Raw genomic sequence first — 17171 nt, forward strand, 5'->3', positions numbered from 1 at the left:
ATGTATTGTTGTCTCTACTGTCACACTCTGTACTACACTATGTATTGTTGTCTCTACTGTCACACCCTGTACTACACTATGTATTGTCGTCTCTACTGTCACACCCTGTACTACACTCTGTATTGTTGTCTCTACTGTCACACCCTGTACTACACTCTGTATTGTTGTCTCTACTGTCACACCCTGTACTACACTATGTATTGTTGTCTCTACTGTCACACCCTGTACTACACTATGTATTGTTGTCTCTACTATCACACCCTGTATTACACTGTATTGTTGTCTCTACTGTCACACCCTGCCCTACACTATGTATTGTTGTCTCTACTGTCACACCCTGTACTACACTCTGTATTGTTGTCTCTACTGTCACACCCTGTACTACACTATGTATTGTTGTCTCTACTGTCACTCCCTGTACTACACTCTGTATTGTTGTCTACTGTCACACCCTGTACTACACTATGTATTGTTGTCTCTACTGTCACACCCTGTACTACACTATGTATTGTTGTCTCTACTGTCACTCCCTGTACTACACTATGTATTGTTGTCTCTACTGTCACACCCTGTACTACACTCTGTATTGTCTCTACTGTCACACCCTGTACTACACTATGTATTGTTGTCTCTACTGTCACACCCTGTACTACACTCTGTATTGTTGTCTCTACTGTCACACCCTGTACTACACTATGTATTGTTGTCTCTACTGTCACACCCTGTACTACACTCTGTATTGTTGTCTCTACTGTCACACCCTGTACTACACTCTGTATTGTTGTCTCTACTGTCACACCCTGTACTACACTCTGTATTGTCTCTACTGTCACTCCCTGTACTACACTCTGTATTGTTGTCTCTACTATCACACCCTGTACTACACTGTATTGTTGTCTCTACTGTCACTCCCTGTACTACACTCTGTATTGTTGTCTCTACTATCACACCCTGTACTACACTCTGTATTGTTGTCTCTACTGTGACTCCCTGTACTACACTCTGTATTGTTGTCTCTACTGTCACACCCTGTACTACACTCTGTATTGTTGTCTCTACTGTCACACCCTGTACTACACTATGTATTGTTGTCTCTACTATCACTCCCTGTACTACACTCTGTATTGTGTTGTCTACTGTCACTCCCTGTACTACACTCTGTATTGTTGTCTACTGTCACTCCCTGTACTACACTCTGTATTGTTGTCTCTACTGTCACTCCCTGTACTACACTATGTATTGTTGTCTCTACTGTCACTCCCTGTACTACACTCTGTATTGTTGTCTCTACTATCACACCCTGTACTACACTCTGTATTGTTGTCTCTACTGTCACAACCTGTACTACACTCTGTATTGTTGTCTCTACTGTCACTCCCTGTACTACACTCTGTATTGTTGTCTCTACTGTCACACCCTGTACTACACTATGTATTGTTGTCTCTACTGTCACTCCCTGTACTACACTCTGTATTGTTGTCTCTACTGTCACAACCTGTACTACACTCTGTATTGTTGTCTCTACTGTCACACCCTGCCCTACACTATGTATTGTTGTCTCTACTGTCACTCCCTGTACTACACTCTGTATTGTTGTCTCTACTGTCACACCACACCCTGCCCTACACTATGTATTGTTGTCTCTACTGTCACTCCCTGTACTACACTCTGTATTGTTGTCTCTACTGTCACTCCCTGTACTACACTCTGTATTGTTGTCTCTACTGTCACTCCCTGTACTACACTCTGTATTGTTGTCCCTACTGTCACTCCCTGTACTACACTATGTATTGTTGTCTCTACTGTCACACCCTGTACTACACTATGTATTGTTGTCTCTACTATCACTCCCTGTACTACACTCTGTATTGTTGTCTCTACTGTCACACCCTGTACTACACTCTGTATTGTTGTCTCTACTGTCACTCCCTGTACTACACTCTGTATTGTTGTCCCTACTGTCACTCCCTGTACTACACTATGTATTGTTGTCTCTACTGTCACACCCTGTACTACACTATGTATTGTTGTCTCTACTGTCACAACCTGTACTACACTATGTATTGTTGTCTCTACTGTCACACCCTGCCCTACACTATGTATTGTTGTCTCTACTGTGACTCCCTGTACTACACTCTGTATTGTTGTCTCTACTATCACACTCTGTACTACACTGTATTGTTGTCTCTACTGTCACACCCTGTACTACACACTATATTGTTGTCTCTACTGTCACACCCTGTACTACACTCTGTATTGTTGTCTCTACTGTCACACCCTGTACTACACTATGTATTGTTGTCTCTACTGTCACACCCTGTACTACACTCTGTATTGTTGTCTCTACTGTCACACCCTGTACTACACTATGTATTGTTGTCTCTACTGTCACACCCTGTACTACACTCTGTATTGTTGTCTCTACTGTCACACCCTGTACTACACTCTGTATTGTTGTCTCTACTGTGACTCCCTGTACTACACTCTGTATTGTTGTCTCTACTGTCACACCCTGTACTACACTCTGTATTGTTGTCTCTACTGTCACACCCTGTACTACACTATGTATTGTTGTCTCTACTATCACTCCCTGTACTACACTCTGTATTGTGTTGTCTACTGTCACAACCTGTACTACACTCTGTATTGTTGTCTCTACTGTCACTCCCTGTACTACACTATGTATTGTTGTCTCTACTGTCACTCCCTGTACTACACTCTGTATTGTTGTCTCTACTATCACACCCTGTACTACACTCTGTATTGTTGTCTCTACTGTCACAACCTGTACTACACTCTGTATTGTTGTCTCTACTGTCACTCCCTGTACTACACTCTGTATTGTTGTCTCTACTGTCACACCCTGTACTACACTATGTATTGTTGTCTCTACTGTCACTCCCTGTACTACACTCTGTATTGTTGTCTCTACTGTCACAACCTGTACTACACTCTGTATTGTAGTCTCTACTGTCACACCCTGCCCTACACTATGTATTGTTGTCTCTACTGTCACTCCCTGTACTACACTCTGTATTGTTGTCTCTACTGTCACACCACACCCTGCCCTACACTATGTATTGTTGTCTCTACTGTCACTCCCTGTACTACACTCTGTATTGTTGTCTCTACTGTCACTCCCTGTACTACACTCTGTATTGTTGTCTCTACTGTCACACCACACCCTGCCCTACACTATGTATTGTTGTCTCTACTGTCACAACCTGTACTACCGAGTCTTGCACAGCTTTATGAACAGTATTTTTCTTAATGTCTTCGAAGCTGTCCACCCAGTCCCGCTTCCCTCACTCAATGTCCAGGACCTTGCGGTGGAACTGGCGTTTCAGCTCCCAGCTGTAGCTGTCCGATGCGGTCGAACATCTCGCAGCATAGCAGGTGTCGGAACTTGCGCTCGCTGTGTGACATGTTCATCTCTAGGAGCTGGAAGTAAACCCGCATAAAGAGGTCTAGGGTCAGGGTTTCGTTCACGACCGATGCTTTATTCATGTGTGGAAAGACGTGCTCTGACCAGTAGATCATCTGGGACTGGCTGAGCTGGCAGATCTGGTGTGTGGGCACCTGGCTCATGATTGTCCTCCAGTGGCCAATCAGCGTCACCACCACTTGCCTGGACTTCAGGAAGAGGAGTGTTTTGTCATCCTGTCTCTGCATGTCTCCGTCCATCTCAGGGGTAAACCAGTTATCGTCATCCAGACCAACCCCTAGACTTCCCCGTCTGTGTACTTTGGCCTGTAGGACTCAGAGGGTGTACTTTCTCCAGTGTTCCAGCAACAGGAAGACGATAAGCTCATTCTTCATCTCTATGCACTCCCGGACGTAGCTCATGTCTGTCTGCACCTCCAGGCTCCGGATCAGCTGCTCGTTGGTCAGTATAAGGTCTGTAGACAGAACCTGTTTGAACTGATCCGACTAAGGGATCACTTTGTAAGACTGGTATGTAAGAGGAGCATGAGATGGTGTGATTACAGTTTCCTCCACTAGAGGTGGAGATTCCTGGACTGGAGGAAGGACTTTGTTGTTAGGAGACTGGAGCACAGAATCCAGTCCTTCTGAATAGTCTCGGGGTGATAACTGGACTTGCTTGTTTTGTCGTAGGCAAACTAGGACAGTTTCTGAATCTCATAGTTGGCCTTCAGTTCTTTCACAGAGAGATCACACTGCTTGATCTCCTTCTCCACCTCCTCCCTGGTGGAGAACGACTGGGATTGACCAATGACACCAGCGGACCCTCTGGCCCATCCTATTATTACTCACTTCCTCCTGAGCTTATCCGGGAGATATCAAATCCAAGAGGTCTATAGTCTTTCCTCCGAGAGTGGATAGGAGGATAATGCTGCTCAAGAGCATGGCTGAGATTTTGCTGCACCAGGCTGGTAGATCTTCCACCTGCTCGTAGACTTTGGGGTTGATGGAGAAGTTCTGCTGGTTGAGGGCAGCAGACACGGGAAGGAGTGTTGAAGCTCTCGCTCCAGCTCTTCCAGCTCCTTCTCCCCCTCTGTCATCTTGTGCATGACCTGCAGGTTCTCAATTTGCGTGAGAGTAGTGTCACTCCTGAGGCTGACAATGTCCACTGGCCGCAAACTAGAACAGAGGTCAAGGGACAGCAAAGAATAACATAAAAGAGGAGGGAAGGGGGAGGTTCCTTCAGCTTGCACTTCCTGGTGTACTGTACACACACAGCGCATGGTCAAACTTCATCACAAATGATTTACATGGATTTAGTGGTGCACTGCCTCAGTACACGCTTCATAACTCCTAGATTAGCTGAGATTCAGGGCACAGCCTTCTCCTTTACGGAAGCAGGGTGGCAAAATCACCAGCACACAACTGCTGCCTGAACATGGCTGAGTATGTGGGTTTATGGGATACACTTTTTTGGAGGTCTGCTTATAAACTGCTAACAAATAATTATTTATCAATATTAGTAAATACATGTGTATGTAAAAATCAATTATGGCAAGAACAAAACAAAAATGTGTGCTGTTGGGGATAATCGAGGACTTGAGTTGGGAAACACTTTTAGAATGTACTCATTGATAAATGAGGAAATTGTTACATCAACATAACATGTATGGTTCCTTAATAGGCTTGAGAAGCAATTAAGGCATCTGTCCCTATATTAGTACAGTAGCCAATGTCTACCATCTTGGATGGAACACGTACTGACTGTTAAGACTCTGAAATCTTATTTAACATTCCAGTCAAAACAAAGCAACACGTTTACATTAAATATAGATTATATAAATAAACAAACACATTCAAATGTCTGATAGGACTACCTTAGTAATAGCACTTAAAGAAGGGCAATGGCAAAGAAGCTCTCAAACTGCTTAAGGGGCATTTTCCCTGTGGGAATACATAGGCTTCAGGGTTCTAACCTGTCAATCATGTTTATTGTTCAAGACTGTGACGTAGAAGTCCGTCACTGGCCGAGGGCAGCATTTGGTATTTTAACGCACACACACATCCATCACTCCTCCCTGCTCCATTATCAGATAAGGTAACAATGTGGGTCGACACACAAATTAACTTTTTATTTTTACATTTCACACTTGTCAATGTTCATATTCAATATAAGCTATTTGTATTTTACTTATCGATGTTATGGATGAGCGCGTTTGTTTGTTCTGTTCCTCTCTCTCTCCATCTCTGTAGCTTCCGGGTATGCTGGATAAGGACACGAGCAAAGGGAATTGGGCTGACTTTGTAGTGCCTGTCCCAAATGGCTCATTAATGTAAATGGGCATATTAAAAGACACTGTCAGTAGTGATGTAATTTTGTAAATGTTATGTGGTGATATTGTTTAAAACACGTGTTGCAATGTATATCCTTTAGTATGTTTAGTTAATGGAAAATGTAGGTTTGACTAGGTAATTGCTTAATTAATTAGGGTTAATTGTTCTGAGGGGAGGGGGCTAGCCCTACAAAAGGAGCCTCTCTTTCAGTTCATAGAGAGGCCATTTTGGATTGAGCTGTGAATGGGGCAGCATTGTGTTTAGCTGGCCCATAAGGTATATGTTTGATGGCAGTACTGTTGTTTTTGTTCAGGAATCACTATGTAAATAAACACCCTGAAGCACAGAAGACCATTTGCGGCTTCGCCATCTTTTTATTTTGATAGAGGTGAAGTTTTCCAGTATAGCCTTCTGGCCTACTCTACGTGACAAAGACGCAAGTGTGTTACTTGTATTATGATAGAACTGCTGCCAATGTACAGCATCCTTTATGTTCAAGCTCCTACAGGTAATAGTATCAGATAATAAGGGCACAGATACTAGTAGCTAGCAGCCAGGCAGATCAGAGAGTTCAACTTTACATACCAACCTAATGATCATTAAAAAAATACATCATTCATTCTAATCACAAAACATGGGTATAAAAGCTTAAAAGTGAAAAATTAAAGACTGCTCGCGTAAAAGTCCTCAAAACCAACCAATCAATCATCTGACTACAACCTGTAGGCCGACTTCTTATGAGAGCCAGAAATAGATCAAATCAACAGTCAGATATTGCATCAACACCAATAAAACATGAAAAGCACTACAACTACAATGTTCTTACTCAAACCAAACCCAGGCATAATCATAACAACAGGTATCAGGTTGCGTTTCAATCCACTGCATCTGCCTATGTTGGCCTTTCATCATCTGCGGTGGAAGGTGGCCAAGCTACAGCGGTGTTTTTCAGACCATGAGACTTCCCAAAATGTGGTCCTCTCACAAAAACATCTAACTTCAGAATAGTTTACAAACTATTATGACCACTCAATGGAAAGGGGAGACTCTCACGAACACAATGTTGTTTTGCTCTGCAAACCCCATAAGTGCCATGGGACTCGTCTGAAGGTAACCCATACAACGAATGGAAGGATCGAGGTAGTTTTGTGCCAACAAAAATAAGAGGTTAAATATGTGTCCCAAAAAACTAAAATACTCCCTGAGCTTTCTTATTTCTCCTAGATTAGGACAGAAACTTCATTTGCCAATTTTGAATGTGTTAGTCAATGTTTATCAAATAATATTTCAAATTTTTTTTGGGGGGGGGGGATCCCTTTCAGGGTACTTAAATTCTAAATAAAATAGCTAAATAAAAAAAACAATTCCATATGTTCGCTAAGTAAACCCATTTAAACACAAAACAAACCCAGCCCAACCCACATTTCAGCTCAACCCTTTTAACCACTTCGACCTTGTTTTCCCCTCAGTGCCCGTTCTGTGACAGCAGCACAAAGAAAAGAGCTGAAATTGTAAATGTTTATCATCACACTCCTTTCTCTCATACCTCCTCCATTCACGCCTACCTTGCGCTTGTGTTCATCCTCCTCCTGCATCTTCACCTGGAGCTTGCGCACCATCACCTGCCTTTTCCATTCAGGGATGGCTCGGCCCTGCTCGTCGTGTGTGGGCACTAGGGCCTCCACGTCCGCCAGGCTACCCTTCCGGGTCTGTCCCATCAGGCTTGCTGCCCCGCTGACGTTCTTATTGAGGTGCTGCTCGCTGCTCTTGGAGGTGGAAAGGGTTTGGGGCGCGCTGGTGCCCACAGGGCTTGGGGCGGTGGGTGGGGAGGTGGCGCTGGCGGTGGAGGGCGGAGACATGGGCTTGGCTGTGGACGGGCTGACCGTGTGGGTCTGGGGCGGTGACATGGGGCTCTCTCCCTGGGGGGTTGGCAGAAAGAGGGGAATAAAGTTCAAAAGCTTCATTGTTCATTATGGTCAAACAGGAATGTCTTTGGCTTTAACTAAATAGGCTCAGTTGCGATATACATGAACTACACAGGATGTGCAACATTGAGGAATGACAGAAACCAAGACACACTATATATACAAAAGTATGTGGATTCAGCTATTTCAGCCACACCCGTTGTTGACAGATGTATAAAATCGAGCACACAGCCATACAATGGCCATAGACAAACATTGGCAGTAGAATGGCCTTACTGAAGAGCTCAGTGGCTTTCAACATGGCACCGCCATAGGAGGCCATCCAACAAGTCAGTTTGTCAAATCAACGGTAAGTGCTGTAATGATGAAGTGGAAACCTCTAGGCGCAACAACGGCTCAGCTGTGAAGTGGTAGGCCCCACAATCTCACAGAACGGGACCGCCGAGTGCTGAAGCACGTAAAACTCGCCTTTCCTCAGTTGCAACACTCACAGAGTTCCAAACTGCCTGTGGAAGCAACGTCAGCACAATAAGTGTTCGTCGCAAGCTTTATGAAATGGGTTTCCATGGCCGAGCAGCCGCACACAAACCTAAGATCACCATGCGCAATGCCAAGTGTCGGCTGGAGTGGTGTAAAGCTCGCCGCCATTGGACTCTGGAGCAGTGGAAACGCCTGAATCATGCTTCACTATCTGGCTTCCAGGAGAACGCTACGTGTCCCAAATGTATCGTGTCAACTCTAAAGTTTGGTGGAGGAGGAATAATGATCTGTTTTTCATGGTTCGAGTGCGAGCCAGGTCTAATTGTCCAACATCAGTGCCCAACTAATGCTCGTGTCTGAATGGAAGCAAGTCCCTGCAGCAATTGACAATGGGTGGAAAGCCTTCCCAGAGTTGAGGCTGTTATAGCAGCAAAGGAGGGACCAACTCCTTATTAATGCCCATGATTTTGGAATGAGATGTTTTACGAGCAGGTGTCCATATACTTTTGGTTATGTACGTATGTATTTGAAACAAGACTGACTGCCTATAGAATAAAAGGAGAACCTAACAAGTTGCTTCGGTGTGTCACACGTTGCAAATAACACCCACACAGAGCACCACTCATATTGAATTGCTTACTCATTGGTTTCACGGAGTGGAAGCTTTGGGCTAATTCAGTGTAATGCAAGCAAGCGTGGCGGTGAAGGCCATGCCAGCTCTGAGGGGGAGAACAATGGGTTGAGTCATCAAGTTAGCACTCCTCACTTCTTCTCCACGATGACAGAGTGAACAGTCAAAAGCATTAAAAACCACCATGGAGTGACATGTTTGTTCAGCCATCAGTGAGTCACCATTTGACCAACTGTTAAATGGTCATATTGTGATAAGTGCAAATGGCTGTGCAAAACTTTTGTACTTTTAAATGTATTTCTTTGTCGGGCATAAAATACTGTAAAAACACCAGGAAATCAGCTCCAAGTTATTTTAATTTAAGGAAATCTGTTCCAGAGTATTCTACCACATAATAAAGAGACACATGATCATATACCAGATGTAAGCTTGGTTTTATTTATTTTTTAAAAGTATGTTCCAACATATCTGTTTGAGTTTCTCGTGGTGAATTTACAGTCTACAAATTATTTGTAATTGTGTTCCCAGATTGAGAACATAATTACATAATTATCTGCTCAAGAAGAAAAATCAGCCCGTGGCTGAATCTAGTTGATGATCCCTGACATGTTGATCATGTGGGATGAAAGTCTCATGTTGCCGAGTGTGTCTCGTCACTTCAATGAGGTTTCACAGGTAAATGCACTGTTAGCACTCAATCTGGGATCCTTCTGATGCCTGAAAAACCCTTTGTTCCAGAATATAATATTTTTATCAGAGGCCACTGACTGACATTACATAATAGCAATATAAAACTCATCGCCACAGAAGCAATGAACGATATCATAGGCGTATTGTTTCTCGTTAAAACCCAGAAGGGGATACAAATACTTGCCAACACAGCAGCCTTTACAATTTCAGATGAGGCACCTTTGTGCCACTAACCTCTAGTCTTAGTTGTGGCTTGCAAAAGTATTCACCCCCTTCACATTTTTCATATTTTGTTGCCTTACAACCTGGAATTAAAATATGTTTTGGTGGGTTTACATAATTTTATTTACACAACATGCCTACCACTTTGAAGATGCAAACTATTTTATATTGTGAAACAAGCAAGAAATAAGACCATTAAAAAAACACTGTAAAGTCAATACTTTGTGGAGGTACCTTTTGCAGCAATTACAGCTACACGTCTCTCTTGGGGTATGTCTCTATAACCCTGGCACATCTAGCCACTGGGATTTTTGCCCATTCTTCAAGGCAAAACTGCTCCAGCTCCTTCAAGTTGGATGGGCACTGCTGGTGTACAGCAATCTATATGTCATACCACAGATTCTCAATTGGATTGAGGTCTGGGCTCTCACTAGCCCATTCCAAGACATTTAAATGTTTCCCCTTAAACCACTTGAGTGTTGCTTTAGCAGTATGCTTAGGGTCATTGTCCTGCTGGAAGGTGAACCTCCCATCCCAGTCTCAAATCTCTGGAAGACTGAAACAGGTTTCCCTCAAGAATTTCCCTGTATTTAGCGCCGATGAAGAACATCCCCACAGCATGATGCTGCCACCACCATGCTTCACTGTGGGGACGATGTTCTCGGGGTGATGAGGAGGGTTGGGTTTGTGCCAGATATTGCGTTTTCCTTGATGGCCAAAAAGCTCAATTTTAGTTTCAGCATTCTTCCCTATGTTTGGGGAGTCTCCCACATGACTTTTGGCGAACACCAAACGTGTTTGCTTATTTTTTTCTATAACTTCATTGGGATAGGGGCAGCATTTTCACTTTTGGATGAAAAGCATGCCCAGATTAAACAGACTGCTACTCAGTCTCAGATGCTAATATATGCATATTATTAGTAGATTTGGATAGAAAACACTGAAGTTTCTAAATCTGTTTGAATGTTGTCTGTGAGTATAACAGAACTCATATGGCAAGCAAAAACCTGAGAAAAAAAATCCAACCAGGAAGTGGGAAATCTGAGGTTTGTTGTTTTTCAACTCAGCCCCTATTGAAGATAGTGGGATATTGGTCATCTTGCACTTCCTACGGCTTCCACTAGATGTCAACAGTCTTTAGAACATTGTTTCAGGCTTCTACTGTGAAGGGGGGCTGAATGAGAGGGGAATGAGTCATAGGTCTGGCAGAGAGCCACGGGCTCGTGACGCGCGGTCATGTGAGAGTTAGCTCGCGTTCCATTGCTTTTCTACAGACAAAGGAATTCTCTGGTTCGGACAGATTTATGTTAAACATCCTAAAGATTGATTCTATACTTCGTTTGATATGGTTCTACGACCAGTAATATAACTTTTTGGACTTTTCGTCCGACCCGCTGGGCTTGCACGCGCGCTTGGATTTGTTTACCAAACGCCCTAACAAAAGGAGGTATATGGACATAAATGATGATGAACTTTATCGAACAAATCAAACATTATATTGTGGAACTGGGAATCCTGGGAGTGCATTCTGATGAAGATCATCAAAGGTAAGTGAATATTTATAATGCTATTTCTGACTAATGTTGACTATACAACATGGCGGATATTTCTTTGGCTGGTTTGGGCTCTGAGCGCCATACTCAGATTTTTGCATGGTATGCTTTTTCCGTAAAGTAAAAAAAAAAAACTGACACAGCGGTTGCATTAAGGAGAAGTTTATCTAAAGTTCCATGTATAATAGTTGTATCTATTATCAATGTTAATGATGAGCATTTCTGTGAATTCATTTGGCTCTCTGCAAAATCACTGCATGTTTTGGAGCTACTGAACATAATGTCAATGTCAAATTAGATTTTTGGATATAAATATGCACTTTATCGAACAAAACATACATGTATTGTGTAACATGAAGTTCTATGAGTGTCATCTGATGAAGATCATCAAAGGTTAGTGATTAATTTGATCTATATTTCTGCTTTTTGTGACTCCTCTCTTTGGCTGGAAAAATGGCTGTGTTTTTCTGTGACTTGGTGGTGACCTAACATAATCGTTTGTGGAGCATTCGCTGTAAAGCCTTTTTGAAATCAGACACTTTGGCTGGATTAACGAGAATTTTATCTTTAAAAAGTTGCCTAATACTTCTATGGATCTCCACTGTGGAGCTTTGCAACTCCTTCAGGGTCATTTTTGGTCTCTTTGCTGCTCCTCTGATTACTGCCCTGCTTGCCAGGTATGTGAGTTTTGTTGTGGTGCCATATTCTTTCCATTTTTTAATAATGGATTTAAAAATGGTGCTCAGTGGGCTGTTCAAAGTTTTGGATATAAAAAATAAAATAAAAACTCTAATCTGTACTTCTCCACAACTTTGTCCCTGACCTGTTTGGAGAGCTCATTGGTCTTCATGGTGCCACTTGCTTAGTGGTGTTGCAGACTCTGGGACCTTTCAGAACAGGTGTATATATACTGAGATCATGTGACAGATCATGTGACACTTACATAGTCCACCTGTGTGCAATCTAACTAATTATGAGACATCAGAAGGTAATTGGTTAGACCAGATCTTATTTAGGGGCTTCATAGCAAAGGGGGTGAATACATCTGCACTCACCACTTTTCCGTTATATATATTTTTAGAATTTATTGAAATAAGTATTTTTTTTTCATTTCACTTACCCAAAATAGTCCAAATTGGTGATGTCCATTACATGAAATCCAAATTAAAATCCATTCAAATTACAGGTTGTAATGCAACAAAATAGTAAAAACACCAAGGGGGATAGATACTTTTGAAGACACTGTACATCCTGGTTATAATGACAAACCTTTCCCTCAGCTACCAGAAAACAATTACTATTTGTTGGTAGTCTACAAAATGTATACAAAGGTAGTCTCTCCTCAAACTCAGGTCTGACTACTTCTACTACTGTCTATGAGGTGAAATGTCACTGATATTAATATTTCTGTCCTCTGCCATGGATTCCCAGTCAGTAGTAAGAGGATAACTATTGGGCAATGTCAAAGGGGGTGTGTACCACTGTTCTGCATCTGCTAACTCCTGCTTTGGCAAGTAGATACAGTAGCATGGCACAGTTTGTTTGAAAATGTCTTATGGTCAACAGACCAAATGATAGAATGTTGTTGTAATGCCTCTTTATGAAGGACCGGTGATCCTATATGACCTCCAACACATATTACTGAATGAGTCAAACTGCTTTGCTAATACTACTGTATCCTTAGCAACATATATAAAAAACGTATCTATATCACCAACCAAAACAGGACTTTGCATCTACACTCTTAGAAAAAAAGGGTACTATCTACAACCTAAAAGGGTTCTTCGGATGTCCCCTTAGGCAAACCCTTTGAAGAACCCTTTTTGGTTTCAGGTAGAATCCTTTTTACATGGAACCAGGGTCCTACCTGGAACCAGAAAGGGTTCTACTATGGTGACAGGAGAATAACCCCTTTTTCAAAGTGTGTATTGCTCTGATGGCTGGAGCCGTTGGTTGGAGCCTGCTGCAGCTTATAACAGCACCAGTTTTCCTTGAATATGTACTTCAGTGGAAGTTATGATTCGCACCTAAGTCAAATTTTCACTTTGTCTCCTATTGACACCAAAGCATGACTAGGTGAAAATTCTACTTAAATTGGAGTTAGGATTTGACCCATACAATATGATTGCATATTCTGTGGTGTGTGGATAAAAGTGTCTGCTACAATGACCATATCTATTTATCTATCTAGTGTTGGTGTTGTCATGACTGCCCTTGGGGGAGGATCATAGGTGCCCCCCCTATCTCTCTCTCTCCACAGTTATATGACTTAACGACAGGTCATAAATTCCTTGAAGAGACCCTCTCCCCCTTTGGACATGCAGTATGGGGAGAGAGGATTTCACAGTGGAACAGAGAAGCCATCAAAACGTCTATTTTTGAGATTGTGGAACCGGTCGGTGGGGAAGCAAAGAATGACCATGTTGAATTTGTTTCATTTGATGACCTCGTGAACGACAAGAGACCCACATTACTGTATCTTTGTTTGTATACACTTCTCAATTATGGGGTTTGTATCAATGTTGTATGAAATACATGATTAAGTATAAGAATACTTTTGGAAAGATGATAATGTGATCTTAGTCTTCTAAATGAGAATGGTTTTTCATAGTAACGTATGATCATAGTGGCCACGCCCCTATAAGCACAGACATTATACCCAAACGTCATGGAACGCCCCTTTCCACAGAACTAATAAAAGGACTTGTGACAAAAATGTACATTTAGTCAAGAGAACGCAGGGACGGGGTCCCCACGTTGAAATGGCTACTACTTATTGACCAAGCAGACTAAGGCATGAGCCGGATGTTGCAAAATGGTTTAAACTACAACTCTACCTAAGGACAAGACCAGAGAACGTAGGGATCATCCCCATGCTGAAATCTACAAACTAAAGAACAATTATTCAGTCTGCAGCTGTTTAAGTACTTTAGACTGGTAAACACAACCGATCGAACAACCGAATGGTACGCCTGACGTATCCATTATAACAAGCTACAACTACGAAAGACTGATCTCTGATGGACAAACCAGAGACTTTCTATCTACTGACTCTCTAGCAGAGGGTCCACTGAGTTTCCCGCTCTTGAGCTGTCCCCACCCCTTTCCTTAGTCTACCAAGCTGTCATATCGGTTTCGTCTACTAGGGACTTTTCATTGTATCATGTTAGTAAACAACGTATGACATATCGTGTGTGTGTTTATTTAGTTAGTAAATAAACAAGCCAATTTTAAATAAAGGTGAAATAAAATTCATTTAAAAAATAGTTTATCCCTGATTCATGATCTATGTTCGGGTTCGTGCAGATATTCAAGGGTTTGTGACATTCAGAATATGACTGATGAGGTAATAATACATTAATAAGTGACTAATCGATAATATATGAAAATATCTGAAGTTACATTTTCCCGTGGTGCCCCGACTTCCTAGTTAATCACTATTCCGTGATTAAACAAATCACGGAATAATTACACGGAGAATTGATCACATAACAGTCTTCACATTTAATAGTTATGTTATGACAGTGTAGAAGCCACATACATTATTGCCCGGCAGGCCGCTGTTGGAGAAGACTGTTGTGTAGCCTTTACTGTGTAGGGTGGGCTTCAGGTTCTTCCCCGCTTTTATTTCAGCCAGCAACTCCGTGTTGTCTCCGGTGCGGGACATCATGTTGAAGGATTTGTTGCCTGGGGAGGACAAAAGAACAGAGGAAAAAGTGAGAGAGAGAGCGAGCGAGAAATACATTCATTAGATTTATCATAAAGCAGCCACAAAAGCACATTTATGCAATAGACCAAAAAATAAACAATTCTAATTGGAAACCTCAAAAAGAGAAATGGTTGGATGGTAATTGTAAGCTCAAGGAAAAAATGTTAGATATTTATCCAAGACAAAACATTACCAACCACAAGATACAGATGTTCGGCAAGAATAATTGTGACACATTGAAAGAATACAAACATAACCTAAGAAATGAAAACATTTGAACATCTGAAACTCTATTGATAGAAACCAGTTCTGGGAGAAATGGTCTGAATGGAGAATAGAAGAATGATCATTCAAAATGACTACATTTGGAAAGATCATCTCTATGGAATAATAACATCTGAATTTAAACCAAATAAATATCCAGTAAAACTCAGCTCCCTAGAAAACACAATTAAACACTTCCAATTGACTATCAAATTACACAAGCTGAATTTTCAAATAAATTACAAAGCCTTAGGGTGGATTTACATGAGTAAAATATGTCTAGTGAGATCTATTTCTCTTCAACATCAAATGTTCTACTTTTCTGTTTACACTAGCCTTGGAGGTGGTGTGGCCAAAGCCACTTCCTTGCTTCATGAGTGCAGCTATTAGCATACCATAAATAGCATAGTATATAGACAAACAAAATAAGGATAGCAATTCAAACTATACAGGAGCTTTTCATTGAAACCATATTGTACATAGCATTACACACTTGATTAATGTAATGATTCACAAATGTGTGGATATTTTAAAAGCCTTTCATTTTTCATTTGGCTAACAGAGCAAAAATGCTGTCTACTGGTATTAAGGTTGTTCTTGCAGGGACATGTGGTGTGGGAGAGCCTTTTCCTTTACACTAACACTCAGAGGGTAGTGTGGGAGACGTCTCAGAGTTTTTAAGGTCGGTGCTGCAGTGGATAGCGGTAGTTTTATGGGCTCCTGACCAATTCTGCTATTTTGTGTGATTTTTTAAATCTATCTTTATCTATCTTAATTATCTGAACTATTTTTGTGCATAATGTCTCTGCCATCATTTCCTATGACGGAAAACAGCTTCTCGACATCAGCAACCACTAACCTCGGTTTGAGCACTGGCTTCATTAATAAGAGCATCAACAAAAGTCATCCCCACAGTGATAGTACGTACATATCCCAACCAGAAGCCGTGGATTACAGGCAGCATCCGCATTGATCTAAAGGCTAAGGCAGCGTCTTTCAAGGAGCGGGACACCATTTGGGACTCTTATAAGGAAACAACCTATGACAAGTCATCAAACATTTAAGAACGACTCCTACTACGCAGGCTCTGACGCTCGTCGGATGTGGCAGGGCTTGCAAACTATCACAGGTTACAAAGGGAAACCCAAAAGCCTTCATGCCTTCTCTGCTTGCTTTAAAGACAAGCAACACTGAACCATGCATGAGAGCACCAGCTGTTCTGGACATCTAATCTCGCTCTTAAATGTCTGATTTGAGTAAAACCTTTAAACAGGTTAACATTCACAAGGCGGGGCCAGATAGATTACATGGCTCACAACACCATCATCCCAGACACCCTGGAGCACTAACAGTGCCTTCAGAAAGTATTCACACCCCTTGACTTTTTCCACATTTGTGACCCGATTCAGGAAACTAGGCATATGTCGCAAGTCACGACTTCACAAAAGAGACGCTTGAACGTTTTTTTTTTTAGCAAAATGTGTTTTTTGCCAGAAATGCCTTCTCGAACATGTGAACTTTCATGTGCCTTAATAACAAACTTGTATGCCATCTGTAAATACGAATACAATTGTTACATTACGAGCCTTGTTGGTTAAGCCACAGAAAAAGAGGGGAATCTTCCCAGTAGCCATGATTGGCTGAGATAATGAGTGGGCTGGACATGCCAAGAGACAAGTTCGGATTGGTCTGCCATATTGAAGACGTCTGTCTATTTGAGCTTGTCGGTCTGTTGGTAATCCTGTTAAACGTGGCTTTATAAAAAAAATTATTGCGTAGTGGAGCTACATAAGTGTTGCTCTCCACTTTCTGGAGGATCACGTTTTTTGAAATCAGTGGAATTAGAGTATGATAGTTAAAGAGATGGAGAAAACACCTGTCTCCGGATTACATCTTCAAACTAAGGGCAGCTGTGGAATGGGATTCCTAAAAGGGCGACG

General features: G+C 41.9%; 1 protein-coding gene across 1 annotated transcript in view; it reads right to left on the minus strand.

The window, feature by feature from the left end:
• The window catches only part of LOC109881958 (espin-like), a 147001-nt gene that overhangs the window by 49726 nt on the left and 80104 nt on the right, over positions 1-17171 (minus strand). Inside the window, exons 10-11 of the mRNA XM_031804181.1 lie at positions 14800-14945; positions 7323-7676 (exon numbers count right to left, since the gene is read on the minus strand). Coding sequence (XP_031660041.1) covers positions 7323-7676; positions 14800-14945 — 500 coding nt within the window. The remainder of the gene's footprint in view (positions 1-7322; positions 7677-14799; positions 14946-17171) is intronic.

The sequence above is a fragment of the Oncorhynchus kisutch genome, linkage group LG24 (assembly GCF_002021735.2).
Source record: "Oncorhynchus kisutch isolate 150728-3 linkage group LG24, Okis_V2, whole genome shotgun sequence".
Lineage (NCBI taxonomy): Eukaryota > Metazoa > Chordata > Actinopteri > Salmoniformes > Salmonidae > Oncorhynchus > Oncorhynchus kisutch.